At 47.4% G+C, this 19,140-nt stretch overlaps 2 protein-coding genes across 7 annotated transcripts; one reads left to right on the top strand and one right to left on the bottom strand.

Annotated features, from left to right (window-relative positions):
* Positions 1 to 376: 376 nt before the first annotated feature.
* Positions 377 to 18,414, bottom strand: Bcl2l2 (Bcl2-like 2). 6 transcript variants are annotated; one of them, XM_087586505.1, is made up of 6 exons: positions 18,320 to 18,414; positions 10,808 to 10,953; positions 10,616 to 10,719; positions 9,935 to 10,022; positions 9,032 to 9,471; positions 5,559 to 8,446 (listed from the first exon to the last, which is right to left on the bottom strand). In XM_087586505.1, the coding sequence occupies exons 5-6, from the start codon at positions 9,461 to 9,463 to the stop codon at positions 8,297 to 8,299; spliced, it is 582 nt and encodes a 193-aa protein (XP_087442631.1). In that variant the 5' UTR covers positions 9,464 to 9,471; positions 9,935 to 10,022; positions 10,616 to 10,719; positions 10,808 to 10,953; positions 18,320 to 18,414; the 3' UTR covers positions 5,559 to 8,296.
* Positions 17,607 to 18,767, top strand: Ppp1r3e (protein phosphatase 1, regulatory subunit 3E). Its single transcript, NM_001169575.1, has 2 exons — positions 17,607 to 18,255; positions 18,345 to 18,767. Exons 1-2 carry the CDS (start codon positions 17,839 to 17,841, stop codon positions 18,765 to 18,767), a joined length of 840 nt encoding a protein of 279 aa, NP_001163046.1. The 5' UTR covers positions 17,607 to 17,838.
* The last annotated feature ends 373 nt before the right edge of the window (positions 18,768 to 19,140 follow it).

Below are 19,140 nucleotides of genomic sequence, written 5' to 3'. Positions count from 1 at the left end.
GACAAGTGGGCCTATTTCCGCTGCACACTTAGCGATTCTGTGCTGCTTCCTAACTAGGTGGAGTGCCTGCAGACCAGGGCTCAAGTCCTGTTTATATTTGGATCCATACATGGTGGTACACTTAGCAGAGTACACATGTGTGATTATTGGAGGGCTACAACTTTTAGGTCCAGTTTCCTAGCTTCCAAACCCCTTTGAAGACCCCAGAGGAAATTCTCCATGTAGGTGCTCAAGACAGCTCTACACCTTCAAGTAACCATGAGAGCTGGCTCTGGAGAAGAGAGTACGATAGCCACACCCCAGTAGAAATTTCACACATTTATAGAAATAAAGAATAGTAGTGCTAAATCTGCAAGAGGACTTTTTGTAGACAGACCAAACTACAAGTCTGGGGAGTAGATTCATACAAGCACAACCAAAAAGGTTAACTTGGTTGCAAAAGGGGAATGGGACAAAAAGGAATACGTTTAAGCAAAACACAGTCAGAAAGAAGCATGGCTTATGACCCCACTGCCGAATTCCTTACCTCAGGAGTTTGGGAGCTGGAAGCAGCGTCAAACTGTTGCTGGGGATTCATCCCAATTGAAGTTGATCACCGAAGTCAGGCACTAAATGAGTTCCAAAGAAAGGTCTCTCACACTGATTCTAACCAATTCAAATTTTGAAGGGTTTGCTGGCACCCAACTTAAGCAAGGTAATGAAGGGAAATGTAAGAACCAAATGCCTTCGTGCAACAACAGTGTTGTTGAGGCAGGACCTCACTAACTGACTCTGGCTGGCCTGAAGCTCAATTTATATAGTCGAGGCTGACTTTAATCTCACAGAGACCCGCCTACCTCTACCTCCTAAACTCTGGGATTAAAGGTGTGTGCTGGCACGTCCATCTACTAAATGAATACCCTATATAAAACCACATTCCCCTAAATCTTTTTGTTTTAATTTTGTTGTTTGTAGTCCTGGCTTTCCTTGAACTCCCTCTGTAGACCAGCCTGGCCTCAAACTCAAAGATCTGCCTGCCTCTGTCTCCCAAGTGCTGGGATTAAAGGCTTGTTTGGGCTGGAGAGATGGTTCAGTGGTTAAGAGCACTGACTGCCCTTTCAAAGGTTCTGAGTTCAAATCCCAACAACTACATAGTGGCTCATAACCATCTGTAATGAGATCTGATGCCCTCTTCTGGTGTGTTTGAAGACAGCCACATTGTATATATAATAAATCTTAAAAAAACATTAAAAATTATTAAACAAAACAAACAAAAAGGCTTGTGCACCATCATTGCTGGGCTTTTTTTTTCCCTTCCGGAGACTGGGCTGTATTATTATGTAGTCTGGCCTCAAACCTGAGATCCCCTGCCTCACCTTCCTGAGGTTATATTTTTTCAGCATTGTTATACACATGTGTAATCTTAGCACTTGAGAAGCTGAAGCAGGAAAATAGCCAGGAATTCCAGGCCAGTCTGCACAGTGAGTAGCCAGAGCTATACACCTTTAATCCCAGCCCCAGGAGAGACAGAGGCAGGTGGATCTCTGTGAGTTTGAGGACAGCCAGGCCACAGAGAAACCTTGTCTCAAAAACCACAGTTCTTGGTACTCTTACTGAGAACTGAGTTCAGTTCTCAGCACCCACAAGCTCACTCCACCTGTAACTTCAGCTCTACTGAATTCAACACCTTCTGGCCTCCATGGGCACTAACAAACACACGCATATTCTCTCCCACACACATATACATTTTTATTTTTTTTTTTTTTCGGAGCTGGGGACCGAACCCAGGGCCTTGTGCTTGCTAGGGAAGCGCTCTACCACTGAGCTAAATCCCCAACTCCCATATACATTTTTAAAATCTTTAAAAACAAAATACCCTACAGAGCTAGACGTAATAACAAGATACTCCTGAATTCCTAGCACTTGGGTGGGGGGGAGCAGAAGCATCAGGAGTTCAAGGCCAACCTCATTTATATAGGAAAGTTGAGGCTAGCCTGGGCTGCATAAGACCCTGTCTCAAAAAAAAAAAAAAAAAAAAAAAAGGGCTGGGCCCAGGTGAACCTCTTTGGGTTCAAGGCCAGCCTGGTCTATATAGTGTATATAAGGACAGTGAGCTACATAGTTACACAGGGATATCCCACTCCTGCCTTCCTAATGCAGGATGAAAGGCACTCTCTTACATTTTTAATGAGGCTCCTAGAAAAATGTAAAACTCTTTTTGTGACTTGCATCATATTCTACTGGACAGTGCTGGCAAAGACTTGAAGCCTTATGCTATTTTTAAAGACTTACTACTTTTATTTGTATGTGTATGTATGCTTGTGTGAGTTTATGTGTAGCACTTACATGCAGGAGCCCACAAAAGCCAGAGGGTGTCAGATCCCCTGGAACTGGAGTACAGGTAGTTGCGAGGTATTCTATGTGTGCTGGGATGTGAACCAGGTCCTCTGTGAGAGCAGCAAGCACTCATTAATGCTATCTGTCCAGCCTTTGGTGTATTTTAGAAAGATCCTGGTATCTTCTGATGTGGTCTGACCTAGCTTGCATTAACTTCCTAGATCAGACCTGGTACAGAAGTGAGATAGCATTGAAAGGTGGAAGGGGCTTCTACCAGGCTGCTTAATTTCAGTTTTGACTGCTAACTTTTAAAGCGTTTTATGTATGTATGGGTCTGTGTTCTGGTGCCCACAGAAACCAGAAGGTGTTTATAATCTCCTGGAGCTGGAGTTTCAGGTGGGGTTGAACTACCTGACACAGATCCTAGGATCTGAACCCTACTCCTCTAATTAGAGAAGCAAGTGCTCTTGACTAATAGCCATTTCTCTAGCTCAACTGATTTGCTAACCTTAATTTTTTTTTTTCTTTTTACACTTATTTGAAGGGAACATGAGTCAGGGCACTTGTGTGAGGTAAGAGGACAACTTACCAGACTCAGTATACCCTTTCCACCATCCATGACTGAATCATCTCTCTAGCCCACTGAGTGGCTAATCTTTAATAAAAGGTCTGCCTAGGGGCTGGAGAGATGGCTCAGTGGTTAAGAGCACCGATTGCTCTTCCTGAGGTCCTGAGTTCGAATCCCAGCAACCACATGGTGGCTCACAACCATCTGTAATGGGATCTGATGCCCTCTTCCGGTGCATCTGAAGGCAGCTACAGTGTACTCATATACAATAAAATAAAAAATCTTAAAAAATAAATTAAAAAAAAAAAAAAAAGGTCTGCCTAGGTAGCCCTGGCTGGCCTAGAACTCACTGCGTAGAAAGATCACCCCCCAACTTTCAGTGTCTCCTCCCATCCCTCTCATGTTGAGACTGCAAGTATAAATGCCCACCCCTGAACTTGGTTGGCTACTTTTTTAATAACTTTTTATCTGAAAAACTTGCTCTTAGTTGCTCCATCAGATGCTCATATTCATTACCCCACAGAGATCAGAAAATGCTGACAGCAGAAAGAACAAAAGCCACCTTACCAGACAAAACCACAACTGGTATGTTCATCTGCTCTTGCTGAAGTCTTCGTTTAAGCAGGGAGGCTCACACATGTAAAGTATGATTCTTCACACCGACACACACTAGTTCACATCATCACACGTATAGAAGTTTTATAGGAAAATAGTGCTAATAGGTATCTTCAGTTACACCATAATTCACCGTTTTACTTGTCGTCTTAGACATGAGGGTTTCCCTGACCATTTGATTTAAAATCAGAGCATCTACATATTCCTATCCTTGTTCCTTTTATTTACAAATAATACCTTTAGGTGTGTGTGGGGGGGGGTCTCACATGTAGCCCAGGTTGGCCTTGAATTTGCAGAGCTGCCTGGCAGCTGCCTCCCTAACACTAGGGCGAAAGGTATGGGTCACCATGCATCTTTCCTCATAGTATTTACTACCTTCTAACATATTTATGATTTACTTATTGTTTGATTCCCTACTGGAGTGTAAGCGCAACATGTGAGCTGAGATGTGTCCCCCCACTCTCTTTGCCTGGGAGCCTAGAACTATGTTAAATACGCCGAAAATATTTAATTTTCTCTAGAGATGAGTGATGAGTGAAGCAGCCACATCGTCCATTAGAGTATGCTTTCTGGTCAAAATTCCTGTTGTGTGCGTGTGTGTGTGTGTGTGTGTGTGTGTGTGTGTGTGTGTGTGTGTGTGTTGAGCAGGGTTTCCTATCAGCCACACTGGCACTGAACTACTACTCCTGCCTCTGACTCCCAAAGGCTGGGATTATAAACGGGCCACACGGCATCCAGCTTTGGGCTGTGTTTTTATTATCTATTGGTTATTGATTAGTTATTTATTATTATTTTAGGGTTATTTCCCATAACCACATTTAAGGGTGTTTTTTAAATTTTCAAAGAAGTCAGCCAGATCTGGTGGCACACACCTGGAATGTTGACACTGAGCCTGAGGCCAGACTGGGGTACAGGCAAGATCCTATTTCAAAAAATGAAAGAAAAAGCAAATAAAAACTTGATGAAGAATATCTATAATCCACCCATATGCAAGAAACAGCAGGGTTTCGGTTTTGTTCTTTCTCCTGACAGTGAGTCTTAGCTTGCAGTCAGGCTGGCGTGGAGCTAGCTGCCTATAGGTAGCCCCAGCCAGATCTACACTTAACGTCCTTGCTCCTGAAGTGCAAGAGATTTTCCAGCATGAGCAAGAACTACCCCAACCTCTCTACCCCCACAGGGTCAGAAACTGTAACTAAGGGTTGCCCAACTTTTATTAAAAGTGCCATCTGGGTGAGCTGCATTTACATAGAACTATATAAAGAAAGCAGTCGTCTTCCTTTTGGACAGTCTAAAACTCAGTAATCAGACCATTATAAAGGAACATATTGGCCTAAATTATGATGAGACTGATAAGCAAACCTAAGACTTCCTGGATCCCCACTTGGTATCTCTAAAAGGACAGAGATATAAATTACTCTATTTGCCACCAATTCTGTCACTAAGTATCTTTCCAGAAAAGTCTTGCCTTCTGAGTAACAATTCAGCTGTGAATCTTAATGTTTCCAGACTGCTTTGACCGCCAAAAACTCATAGCTGAGTTCACAGCCTAGCTTTTGTATTTGAGAATATTGCTTAAGAACAGCCTCCATGCATTAATTATCCTTTTGCTTTCTATTAATCTGCTTAGAGACAAGGTCTCGCCGAGCCTTAGCTGGCCCTGACCTTACTGTACACCCGGGTGGCCCACCTTCCTATCTCTATCTGATGCTTGGGATGGCAGTTGTTTGCCACCAAACCGAGCCAGGATATTTGAGGAGGGGTTAGGGTTAGGGTTAGGGTTAGGGTTAGGTTGTTGTGTGTAGAGGGCCCCAAATATAGCACATGTGCCTATCCCTTCTTGAGGCTGGAGTTGGTATAGAGTTCTTAGCTTTGGGTATTTGGCCAGGGGTGAGGTGGGTGTGGATCTTTTTTTTTTTTAACCTCAATACTTTCTTTCCCAAATGCCTATAATTGAAATTATTTCCCTTAGTAAGGTCATGGTCCTAAGAAATGACTGGTTTAAGGAGAGTTCTAAAACCCAGGCTGTACAGTACAGAAGTCACAAAACCCTGTTCGGTACTTCTCATTAAATTTCTGGGCTTTATTTGTTTATTTTTAATACGACCATTACATATTACACAAAAATAAAAGTCAAATGAACTTGGCATTTATAAATTATTAAATAAAAATACAGGAATATATATTTATATTTATAGAGCTTTTTCTCTTCTTCTAAACTAACCAAATCTGTTCTCCTGCCGTTTATGATTTTAAAAAAGTAAAATAGTATATGTATGCCCTAGTGAGGTGGGGAGTAGGATTGACAACTGCAGGACTGACTTGCCCCACTTCCGCTCTTGCCTTGGCCTAAGCAAAGTCCCTATTTATCCCTTTGGGCTTTGGAGAGCAAGAACATCCTCTCCACCTACTTAATATCTGAAAAATTAGATCTATTTCCCTCATTTAAAAAAATGAAATGGATTTAAAAGTTGGGAGCCATACTCAGCCCTCTTGGCCAAGAGCTGATCCCAAGGAACTATATGGCTCTGAAAGACAGTCCCTGGTTTTCCCTGACAGAAGAGTCTCTGGGTTTCCACTGGCCCTCAAAACGAAGGGCAGAACAGGTCACAACTCCCCACTGTGGTCCCATCTAAGCTAAGCTTCTGGGAATCCAGACCAAGACCAACCCTTTAGCTTCCCATAACGGCCTCTCCTTTCACCTGTCTGGAGGCTCAGCAGCAGAGGGTGTTGGTAACCCGACCCTGGTTCCCACTGCTCCTGTTTGCTAAAGGCCCCCAGGAATGCTAACTTGGGTAGGGGTCCCGTGGGAAGGGTAGAGCAGAGAGTCTTCCCGGAACTCGGAGGAGCACAGACTCCAAATGGAGCTGATGGTCTAGTCAGTGGTTTTCTAACTTTTTTCAGCAGCAAAGCCCTTACCACAAATAAAATCTTACCCTGAACCCCGATACATAAGACAGCTACAAGGGGAGCTGTTCTGTTTGAGGGCAAACTGCCCAGCCCTCCACTCCCTCATCTCCCTAAGGACTCCTGAGGCAACCCCTAGGACACTTCGGGGCTCTGCCAAGCAGTTTGAAAACCACTGGCCTAGTTTGTCCTGAGCAAGTCAGAGCCTCCCACTCCAACTGCTTGCCAGAGACAGCTCTGAGTTTCTTAGATCATCACCCTCAAAATACACCAACTGGCACATGCAGCCTCCCACATCCCCCACAGACACTATCAAAAAGTGCAACCTTCTCTCAGAAGCAAAAGTCTGGACTAAACACCTGAGGCCAATTTGGTCCCACATTCTAGCAAGCACGATACGATGCCACATTCTAGGACCAAGTGAAGAGGCGAGTCAGCTGTGGCCTAGCCAAGCTGGTCAGTGCTCAGGATAGGTAGGTAGGGTTCTAGAGCACTGCGAACGAAGTTGGCGTCAAAGAGCAGCAATGTTAGCACCTTGGAAAGTGCAGCAGTGAGGTCTGGCTCAGGGCATGCGTTTGGAGTGAATGATTCCTCCCTCGAAAGAAAAAGCTATGGTCTGGGTTTGTTCTAGAGGACTGGACTGTGAGTTCTAACGTGACCGACATCTTCAGAGACTCAAGTACTGACAACACAACCTATGCAAAGAGCATGGATGGCTTCAAAAGAAAACATGTTGAAGTCGTGGCAGGTACTCTAGAACCCATACACCTGGCCCCTGATACAGCAGCACCAAAACCCACCACACAGAATAGGCCAGGCAAGGAGTACCTGTCCCCATCACTCCCAAGGGACTCAGAGTGGGAATGGTCCTCTCTAGGCATCGGCAGTCTCACTGAGACAGCTCAGGAACTAAACTGAATTCTAGATCAGCATTCATATCCGTATCTTCTAAAGGAAAATTAGTGCCCCAATTTAGAGTCTCAGCTGGATAAAGAGGTCCTAGAAACAGGCAACACTCTAGGTACCAAGGTGCCTCCATTGGAGGGGAAGGTGATAGGCAAGCCCAAGTACCAAAGCTCCTATCCACCCAGGCTCCACAGCCTTGCCCTTTGTCAGCCGGGGTGCACAGATGCACACAGAAGGGGGATGGTAAAGAACAAGGCCAGCTGCAGAACTCTTCTCTCCAAAGCCCTGTCAACTTTCAGCAGTGCCAGAGCCCTAGTCTAGATACAGTGTTCCTCCTCCAGCCTGGAGGCCTAAGGTCTAGGGAAGGGGCAGAGGGGAGAAGGGCAGTGAACTGGCCCTTGTTCTTGCCACAGCAAGAAGGAATGTTTTCTCTAAGTACCCCATCATCAGAGTCAACAAACAGCCCAGCATGCACATGAGCATGCCTGCATGTGCCCATGCACAGGTGTGCCCATGCACAGGTGTGCCCATGCACAGGTGTGCCCATGCACAGGTGTGCCCATGCAGCCCACAGCCACAGCCATTTCATCCAGTCACCAAGCTTCCATTCCAAAGGGAGGTGAGTTCTAGGTTCCCTAAATCCCATTCATCTAGTAGAGACACCGATCTTTTAAGTGAGCTCACCTTCCTTGGAACCACAAGCCCTGATCCAGGTAGTTTGTGTGCCCACGATATAGGCAGGATTCCTCCCACCTCCCTGCAAGCCGTGGGATGACTCCACCCTCTGGGTTCCTGGCCTTGAAACATTCCTTAGTGTTTCCAAGTCCTCCTTCCTGCCACCTGCCTGGCGTGCTTGGCTCCCACACACACTACCTTCCTCTGCCTTCCTCTGTTCCGTGACCATCCAGTTTCTTCCAAGGGCATTCTCTATTGTTCCAGCTCTCCTGGCCCCTAGCCACACCTAGCCCCACCTGACCCTAGACTTTCTCACTTGCTAGCAAAAAAGGCCCCTACAGTTACCAGGGCCCCCAGTGCCACAGCCCCCGTCAGCACTGTCCTCACTGATGCCCAGTTCCCCTCCCGCAGACGCCGTGCCTCCTCCAGGGCCCCGTCCCCGTATAGAGCTGTGAACTCCGCCTGTGGGAGAGAAGGGAAGTAGAGAAAGAAGGAGAGAGGGATATCAGGAGAGGATAGTGGAGAGAAGAAGGAAGGAAGAGTTCCAGTTCCATCCACTGTAAGCACTGCCCCCACACCCAGCTGCTCCACCAAAGCTCTACTGCCCACGAGCCCCACTGAAGCCCCTCCTGGGCTCCTCTGCACTGTCTGTATGAAGTGAGCCGCATCCCTTCCATGGCATCCCTTAAGTTCCGTTCAGAACTGGCATCCTTTGCAAAGGCTTGCCTAGCCATGACCCGTGTCTGACCAACCCCATCACCCATGCTATGTACTTGTGTGTGTGGGGGGGGTACACAACTTTTCCCTGAAGGCTCTCCGTTTATAAAACTCTACATTCGGTCTTCTTGGGACCCTGAAGCCCATCCAGCGACTACTGCATGACATCCCTGGAGTACAGTTAGCTTGATGCTCTCCTCTGATTCCACTTAAATAGGGGAACTCTGCCCTTCCCAGCACAACCCCCACTCCCCCACCAGAGGCCCCATTTTCCCACGAAGACCAACTTCGCAGAGGTATGCGGAGAGCAGCAATTGAGAAGCTTCTTACCCAGCCCCCACTGCTGTGGATCCAGTCAGCCAAGCGTGTCTCCAGGTAGGTCACCATCCAATCCTGCACTTGTCCCACCAATGGCTCCATTTCTTTGTTGACACTCTCAGCACACAGGGCAGCCCCAAAGACAAAGAATGCCACAAGACGGCCCCAGTTGGGGCCCCCTTGGAAAAGTTCGTCGGAAACCTGGGTGAAGCGTTGCTGGGCTGAGCCTGGGGTCACGTGTAGCTGAGCGGCCAGGTCAGAGAAGGTGCGCCGGAAGCGGGTCTCAAACTCGTCTCCAGCTGCCCGCATGGCTTGGTGCAGCGGGTCGGCTGCTGGGCCTTCCCCAGGGCCAGCTCCACAGACATAACCCTTCTGCCTCAGCTTATAGCCTACAAAGTCAGCCACTAGAGCCCGTGTGTCTGGGGTTGAGGCTGGGGTCGCCATCCGGGCGGCTGAAAGGGGCAAGGATGACAGACTGACATAAATATATGAAAAATATTGACAGAGACCAAAAAGGGACATTTTCTATTTGATCAAGCTCCTGAGATAGGTGAAATGCTCAGAGGCCACTGGGCAGGGACAAGCAAGAGCAAAGGATTTAAGTCTTGGGGAGGTTTCAGAGCATAAGCAGCTGGCCACGTATAACATGTCAAATTAAGTGTGCAACAGGAAATCTTATTTTTAGACTACTTCAGATTCCTTTCATACGACACCACCAGCTGTATGACACCTCTGCGCGCGCACACACGCGCACACACACATACCTTTCTGGCTACAGGAAGAGGCTAAAGACCTCCCCAGGAGCATGATGTGAAGATGTTGGCAGAGGCACAAGATAGGGAGGAGACAGGGGCTGAATAGGAAGATGGGAAAAGCCAAGGGCTGTAATGGGGCAGAAAGGAAGAAGACACTTACCCAGCCTGGATGGCAGCTCTTACGACCCAGTGCTGATGGCAGGGAGCCCCCAGCTGAGGCCTTTCATCCTCCCGGCGAGAGTGGAGCCCTGAAAAGGGGAGGGAGAGAGAACTAGGTGGAAAAGGCCGGGGATCTGGCCCGGAAAGAACTGGAACTGCAGCGCCTGGGACTGAGCCCCTACCTCCAACGCTTAGCCAGCTGTGGGGCCGATTCCATGTTTAATGACTGCCCTCTCGGGAAACCCGGGACCACGGGCTTCCTGCCGACACCATCTCTACTCCCGGCTCCCCCAAGAGCAGCCTAAAGGCCCAGCTCCTCCCCAAGCTTAGCTGGTTTTTCAACCCCGCCCAACAGCCAGGTTAGGAAATCTCACGAGTCAGGAAGAAGGCCTCGGTCGGGATCGGGAATCCGGTTGTTTCCTGGTGGAGGAGCTGGGAGGGAGGGAGGGAGGGAGGGAGAGAGGGAGGAAAGGAAGGAAGGAAGGAAGGAGGGAGGAGGGGAGGGCAGGGAGGGAGGGCCCGGCGCCGGGTGATGATGGGACACAGAGATGCGTCCAGAGAGAGGGGCGGGGCTGGGAGGCTGGGCTGGGAAGAGCCACAACTCCGGGAAGAGAGGGACATTGAAGAGCTGTTCAGAGGCCACAGTGACCTGTGCCGGCTGCCGGCTAAGCTCGCAGCTTACCCAGAGAAACACACCGGGCCTCAGCAGCTCAGTGCAAATTCAGCATTCCGGAAGGTCTCTTCTGTTCATGCACTTGTTGAACTTTCCAGCTTTGGATTGCGTGCCTAGGAAAAGAAGAGCAGTTCCCATAAAGCTGGGAACAATGCCTTGCCCTTGTGGGACACCAAACACAAAAATACTTCCCCTCAGCACCTTTAATGCAGTGGGCTCTTCCTGGGCTGGAGTTTCGGCTAGGTATCAGGTGACAGGCCTTCATTTACAGTGTCCACAAGCAATCTTCATCTTTTGTAATCAGATTGATTTTCTTTTCATTTTTTTACCCACCACGTGAGTTCATTCTTATTATTTAAAAATAAAATCAAACAATAAAAGGCACAAATTGATACAAGTTTACTAATCATACACACTCTTCCTAAATACAGGTTACCAATGTTAAAGTTGATTGTTTTACAGATTAAATATATCTTTAACTTACATGTGAATATATTAAAAATACATAGATTATATATATATACATACACATGTCTATATAAGTATATGCTTTTTATATATACATGTAAGGCTGGGGATTTAGCTCAGTGGTAGAGCGCTTACCTAGGAAGCGCAAGGCCCTGGGTTCGGTCCCCAGCTCCGAAAAAAAGAACCAAAAAAAAAAATATATATATATACATGTAAAAATATATTTATAAGTATAAATATAAAATATGTATAATAAATGTATCAATATAAGTATATAGAATATTTATCAGTTTATGCAAATATTTATATATTCCATATACACATATGTATATATACTATAAAGATATATACACATATCTATTTATATGTGCATAAATATGTATATATAAAATGTGTGTGTGTGTGTGTGTGTGTGTGTGTATTTTGAGACATGGTTTCTTTCTGTGTAGCCCTGGCTGTCCTGGAACTCACAGAGATCTGCCCACCTCTGCCTCAGATATTATGGGATTAAAGGCATGAGGCACCACTGCCCAGCCCATGATAATATCTTTCTGTAGAGCAAGTTTCCAGGGCAAGAAGCTTTCTGAGCAGAAGATCCACCGGAGGGCACTCAGCAGCATGCCGATCCTCCCACCTCTCCCCTGACCCTGGCTCTGGAACTCCAGCTAAGGCCAGAAAGAGGCAACCCAATTACACTTTTTCCTTCAGTTCTTTCTCGTTGCTTCCCCTTGCTTCTCCCACTAAACCTTGTTGTTCCCATTTCTGTGGTCACCAGAGAAGCCACAATGATCATAGAAGCAATATGTTATGGGAATTGGCTGTGCTCATTCTCTCTCTCTCTCTCTCTCTCTCTCTCTCTCTCTCTCTCTCTCTCTCTCTCTGTGTGTGTGTGTTCCTTGTAGGTCAGTCCGACCTTGAACTCACAATCTGTCTATGTCAGCTGTCCAGACTGGTGGTATTGTGGGTGTGAGCCACAGAAGTTTTCTTACATGTATAACTTTTAATTTTCATTCTTACCTCATTCCTTAGGCTGCTTAATCCTTATTCCATGAAAAAAAGAAGCTGAGATTTGGGGAGATTAAGCCATTTACCCAAATCCACATATCAAGGAGAAGCTAGGACTTAAATCTAAATCAGTCTGACCTGTAAATTCAAACTTTGACAATGTATTGCCTCAAAAAATGATCTCTTCACGTTGGCAGTCAGCACTGTTCTTATAGCTGGAATCCACAGCAATTCTGAGTTCCTGCTCAATCCTCTACTCTGAGCAGACAGCCTGTTCTACTCTTGTAAGGTTCTATCATTCCACCTATCCTCATTTCTCCGTTGTTCTTAGACTGATCGTTCTAGATGCCACCAGCAAGACGCCCCCATTTGTTTTTAGAGACAGATTGTGTTGGGGTACAGGAATCGCCCACAAACCACATGGACAGAGATTTCAATCAAGCAGGGATAGTTTATTGAAAACACACCTCTGGACTGATTGATCGGGCTTGGGAGCTGAGACTGTGGTCCTAACCTACTGAGCTTTTAAGCCTGAAATGCACAAACATGTGTGCCAAGTTATCCCAGCACTCAGGATTTAGGGATAGGGGCTTCCTTAGGAACACGGCTTTGTGGTACACTTATCCTGCTCCCATTGGTTGGCTTAGTCAACTGTGACAGGTGACTTGCCCAGCATTCATGTCTCAACTTGCCAAACAAGATGTCAATTACCCAGGGAGGTCTTGGGGACTTAAACCATTTGGCAGCTAATAAAACAGAAGTTTTATTCAAAATGGCTTCGGTACTATCAGAAACCACTGTTACTTAGGCCTTAACAATCTAGTTAAGTTTGGGGATTTAGCTCAGTGGTAGAGCGCTTGCCTAGCAAGCGCAAGGCCCTGGGTTCGGTCCTCAGCTCCGGAAAAAAAAAAAAGAAAAAAAAGAAAAAAGTAAATCATTAAATAAAACAATAAATTAGTATCTAATAATTGATGTTTAAAAAAAATCTACTTAAAGGTTTTCATTTGCAATATGGTTTAGTCTAAGACATTTACCAGAAATAAATATTCTTGTGGGGGTGGGGACCTTATTTTGCAGTGGGATCAGGCTGCCCTACATGAAGATAACTCTGATGACCCTTGTGCACTCCTGATTACTGCAGGGATTAAAGGAGTGAAGCCCACACTGAACTTGTTTTTATTACTGGTCTTAAGAGACACTAATATATTTCCATCTGACCTATTAGTTTTAAGCTCTTTGGCAGCCAGGGCTGGGGTTTATTCACATTTGTGTTTTCTTGGCCAAATAAGTCAATAGCACATGTCAACTAAATGAATCATTTGACACCTCCTGCCAATCTCTGAGCAGTTCCAGTCAGAGGTTTAGAGAAGACTGCAATTGCTGTTGAAGAAATAAAGACTTAAGCCAAGCATGGCGGCATACTCCTTCAACCCCAGCACTCAGGAGGCAGAGGCTGATGGATTTCTGAGTTTGAAGACAACCTTGTCTACAAAGTGAGTCCAGGACAGCCAGGGCTTTTACACAGAGAAAACTTGTCTCAAAAAAAAAAAAAAAAAACAAAAAAACAAAACAACAACAACAACAAAAACTATTTTAAAAAGTGAGTTGGAAGAAAGATTCGGTGTTAATGTGAGCAGCTAGAAGGTCAAAGTCAGAATCTTATATTTAGTCCAAAACTATACACCTCAAAGATCTTCCCAGCCCCACCATGCAAAGCCAAACATGGTAGTTCCAGCTGTAGACAAGGTAGGTAGTAAAGTCTTTGCCAAAACCTCCAGGCCATAAACTAGTGGGGAACCTCCTTGATTTTACTTCAATGCCTTGTTCTTTTACCAGAGCAAGGAGAATCCCTTAAGCTGCCTGATCTAATATAATCAGAGTACAATCATTGTTCCAGAATTTTAGCCAAACTGTTGGTATCTGGCAGGAATCTGGAGTGATGGCACCTGAGTTTTGAAGTAGCCTTTTGTCAGTGATGGTTATCTGAGATTTTATGGGGTCATTCCTTTGAATGTTTCTCAGAGCTTGTCGTGGTTTGCACGGCTGAGAATTGCTTAGGTCTTTCAAGAAGATCAGATAAGAAGTTCTGGTATGAGGAAATTGACTTGTTAAAGGTCCCTTTGTATAACAATAAAAAGAGGCATCTAAACGGAGTGTAGTGGTGTGAACATGTATTTAGTCTCAACACTTGGGAGGCAGAGGGAGGTGGATCTCTGAGTTCGAGGCCTGGTCCACAGAGTGAGTGTCAGGACAGCCAAGGCTATACACAAAACCCTATCTCAGAAAACCAAACCAAAACCAAAACCAAGAGCAACAACAAAGAGCTTCTAGGAGGCTGTTGGGGTTCAGTGCCACAGAGGTGGTCCCCCCTGTAGTGGTTTTCTTCCACTGGCTGTCCTAAGCGACCACCAATACTCACAAATTATTTTACAGTTTAAGACACACAGCATGTCCGTGCATTTTACAAACGTGTGAAGTATGTAACGCAACTCAACATTGTTTTTAAAGTGAGTCCTAGGTAACACCGTGTTTAACGCTGCTGTGAAAACACACACGAGAATGAACTGTACAACAATAACACAGCATTAAGTCTCACACTTCGTGCCCAGTTGAGTCCCTGCCATAGTTGTCTTCTTTTGTTAAGCCATCCGGCTAAAAATGTAGAGACTTGATGAGCTCAGTGATAAGAGTGTTTGCCCAGCATGTATTAGGGCCTGGGTTCAAACCCCAACATGGCAAATAAATCAACTTGGAGATTTTATTTGTACTCTAATATTTTCAATTCTTTCTTCTCCTCTTTCTCTTCCTCCTTCTCTTCCTCCTCCTATTCTTCTTCTTAAGACAAGGTCTCTCTACATAGCCATGACTGTACTGGAACTCATGTGGACCAGGGCTGGCCTTGAACCCACAAAGATCTACTTGCCTCTGCTTTTTTTTTTTTTTTTTTTTTTTTCCCCGGAGCTGGGGACCAAACTCAGGGCCTTGCATTTGCTAGGCAAGCGCTCTACCACTGAGCTAAATCCCCAACCCCTTGCCTCTGCCTCTTGAATGCTGGGATCAAGGGTGTACACCTGCGACTATTATGCCTGGCCCCATTTTATTATTTATTTAGTTACTTAATTAATTGTTTATTTCTTTTGGGTTTTCAAGACGGAATTTCTCAGTGTAGCCCCAGCTATCCTGGGATTCACTCTGTAAACCAGGCTGGTCTCCGACTTAGAGATCTGCTTGTTCCTGCTTCCCAAATCCTGGGATTAAAGAAGCAAACCTCCATGCCCAGCCCATTAAATATTTTTCTTTAATTTTAATTATGTGCTTGTGTGTGTCCAAGTGGAAGCTATGGTCATGTGCATCCAGGTGTCCCTGGAGGCCAGAAAGTGGCATCAGGTCCCCTGGAGCAGTGCATACCCTTACAGCCCCACATTGTCCACTTCTATATCAGATGCCATCATTTAACAAAAAATACCAGTATTATCATTATTATCAATTATGTTTTTTTTCTTTTCTTTTTTTCGGAGCTGGGGACTGAACCCAGGGCCTTGCGCTTGCTAGGCAAGCGCTCTACCACTGAGCTAAATCCCCAACCTATCAATTATGTTTTAATGTTGTATAAAACTAAATGATGAGAAGAGTGAGCTCTAGAGTTTGGCTGCTGAGGTCCTGTTGTTGTAAAAATATAAGAATAAAAAACATATAGTTTGTCTTTTACCCCGCTTGGTCCGGCAAGATATCTAGCAGATATCTTGGCGGAAACACATCCCAGCCACACACTTTCCTACACTCAAACCCTCACATAAAAGAACACACAACACAGGGGGTTGGGGATTTAGCTCAGTGGTAGAGCGCTTGCCTAGGAAGCACAAGGCCCTGGGTTCGGTCCCCAGCTCCGAAAAAAAAGAACCAAAAAAAAAAAAAAAAAAAAACACACACACACACACACACACACACACACAACACAATAATCTTAGATCCAATTGGTAAGATATAATTGCCCACTCAAACATACAAAGCCCAGTACCATCCATCCCTTAGGAACATTAATAACAGCCTGTAAATACACAGAGCAGAATCTTAACATCAAATGCCAAGGCTCCTCACCCTCTCCTCTGTCCGGTCTCTTCCTTTCTGTTCTGATCTCCTCCTCTTCCTTCAAACTTCCCTCCCACCTATCCTTCCTTCTCCTCCAATGACAGGCCTCCTTCTATCCTGTACCTGCCCCTCACCTGTACTTTACAAATTCAGTGGGGAGGCTCTGGTGAAGTCACCTGATTCCCGAGTAGGTGACTAGGCAGCTGTCCTTGGGGCAGTGGAATTCGCATCAAAATACAGATAACTTCCGGGCAAACCACAACAAGGTCGAGTTCCGCAGCTGGTAACTACGTGACACTCGCTGGGCAAGGATTTTTTTTTTCCCTCTCCCATCTGTAATATTTGAAACAATTATAAATACTACAACAATGCCTAGTGTTCTGTATTATAAAACTTATAGAAAACAGGAGCGATGGCTCAGCAGTTAAGAGCACATACCACTCTTCTAGACGGCCCTAATGCATCTTCAGCGCACACTTATACCAGCTCACATCTGCCTGGAAAGCCAGTTGCAGCAGCCATCTGATGTCCCCTTTTGACCTCTGTGGGTACCTGCATTCCTGCATACATACCCTCTGACACCATACAGATGATTAAAAATGAGGGGTTGGGGATTTAGCTCAGTGGTAAAGCGCTTGCCTAGCAAGCGCAAGGCCCTAGGTTTGGTCCCCAGCTCAGGAAAAAAAAAAAGAAACAGATCTTTGTAAAAAAAAAAAAAAAATCAGTAGAGAAGTTAGCAAACTTTGTACATGCCATTGTCACTAGTGTGTTTTTCAAAAATAAAATGAAAAATTGCCTGTCCTGTGTCCTTCTTGGGCACTCGACTCAGTAACGGGAACACCTACCATGTTTAAAAACTGCCATGAATCGGAAAGTCTTCATGCTTAAAAAGATTTAGTTAGAGATCTGAAATACTTTTTTTTAATGATGGAGAAAACCAAGGTCAAGAGAAATTATTCCTTTCTCAAGGTCACACAACTAAACAACGGGGGACATAGGACAAGAAGCTAAGTGTTCTCATTACTTTTCTCAGCAGCCAGTGTGCCACCGCTCATCCTTTTGAGTCTTCTACTTAGGACACTATCTGGGATTCCTGCCCTTTCTGTCACTACACCCATCGCCACCTGCCTGGGTCTCAAACCTGTAGCCTGGGTTTAAGAAAACACTGAGCTCTAAGGAGAGTTAAACCCTCCGCATTTTTAATTTTCTCGTGCAAAAAAAAAAAAAAAAAAGGAGAAAGATTACTTTTTCCCTTCCTGCTTTAACCCTTCTTTTACTGGAGTAACTCATCTGGGACCCCAAGGATGGAGGCAGCCCCGCCCCCTGGTGCAGCAGTGAAGATAGATACCAGCCACCTGTCAGAGGGCTGTGGGCGGGGGCCGGGTCAGCGAGGCCCGCAGAACCGAAGGGTGAGCGCCGCTGAGCGCACGCTCAGAGCAGAGATCTGGAAGCAAGCAGGACGGATATTCTGACACCGGGGACTGGCCGCTAAAGGAAGGGAAAAATGGTCAAGGAAACCAAGCAGGCCGGGTACGTGGGGTGACGGCAAGGAGAGTCCACAGCCAGCAGCTGCCGAGCAGCCCTGCACCTTATGATCGGACATAGAGCCGGCGGGAGAGCGAGGACGCGCCGGGCACTGTGTGCTGGCCCCGCTGGGGCGCAGGGGTGACATGTCCCACGAGCGGCCACCGCGCAATGACATCCCCCGCAACCTGAGCTTTATAGCAGCATTGACCGAGCGCGCGTACTACCGCAGCCAGCGGCCCAGCCTCGAGGAGGAGTCGGAGGAGGAGCCGGGGGAGGGCGGGACCCGGCCGGGCGCCCGTTCGCGGGCTCACGTTCCGGGTCGGGGGCGCAGGGCCCGCTCTGCGCCCGCGGGTGGCGGCGGGGCGCGGACAGCCCGCAGCCGCAGCCCTGACACTCGCAAGAGAGTGCGTTTCGCCGACGCGCTGGGGTTGGAGCTGGCTGTGGTCCGCCGCTTCCGCCCGGGGGAACCGCCCCGGGTGCCCCGCCACGTGCAGGTGCAACTGCAGAGGGACGCCCTGCGCCACTTCGCGCCGTGCCCGCCGCGCACCCGCGGCCTCCAGGTAGGCGCGCCGCCGTGCCCCGCCCCCGGGCCTCAACCTTCTCTCTCGGGAGTCCCGCCCTGACCTGCCTTCCCGCCCTCTCTCCTTAGGACGCGCGAATCGCCCTGGAGCCAGCCCTAGAGCCCGGCTTCGCCGCCCGGCTGCAGGCGCAGCGCATCTGCCTGGAACGCGCAGACGCGGGCCCTCTGGGCGTGGCCGGGAGCGCGCGCGTGCTGGACCTGGCCTACGAGAAGCGCGTGAGCGTGCGCTGGAGCGCGGACGGCTGGCGCAGCCTGCGGGAATCGCCCGCCTCCTACGCCGGTCCTGCCCCGGCCCCGCCGCGGGCTGACCGCTTCGCCTTCCGCCTGCCTGCGCCTCCGGTCGGCGGTGCCCTGCTCTTCGCCCTTCGCTACCGGGTTACGGGCCGCGAGTTCTGGGACAACAACGGCGGCCGTGACTACGCGCTCCTTGGGCCCGAGCACCCTGGCGGTGCCGGAGCTGCGGAGCCCCAGGGCTGGATCCATTTTATTTGAGACTAGGCCACGGCAGGGAAAAAGCGGAGGCATCCAGGCGTGGAGGGGGTGGGGGAAGGCTGTGGCGCCAGGAACCAGGGAACCACAATTGGCAGATGGGTGGAGAGCCGTCCCAGAGTCAAGCGGAGGTGGCTGGAAACCGCCTGCGAAACTCAAGAGATTGGGGTGGAAAGCACCAGGTGGGTGTAAGTGGAAGGAACTCAAGGAATGCGAGATAGGTCCACAAGATCTCTGGAAAGGTCAAGAAGCCTCCTTGGGCTGGAAAGCTTTATGAACTGAGGAGGAGCTTGGTGTATAAAGTCCAGCCCAGTGAAGTCATTCGGATCGCTTCCCTCTTACTGGCCTTACCACCTCTCGTCCCTGTGTCCTGCCC

The sequence above is a fragment of the Rattus norvegicus genome, chromosome 15 (assembly GCF_021556685.1).
Source record: "Rattus norvegicus strain SHRSP/BbbUtx chromosome 15, alternate assembly SHRSP_T2T, whole genome shotgun sequence".
NCBI lineage: Eukaryota > Metazoa > Chordata > Mammalia > Rodentia > Muridae > Rattus > Rattus norvegicus.
This window is presented reverse-complemented; position numbering and strand designations above follow the sequence as displayed.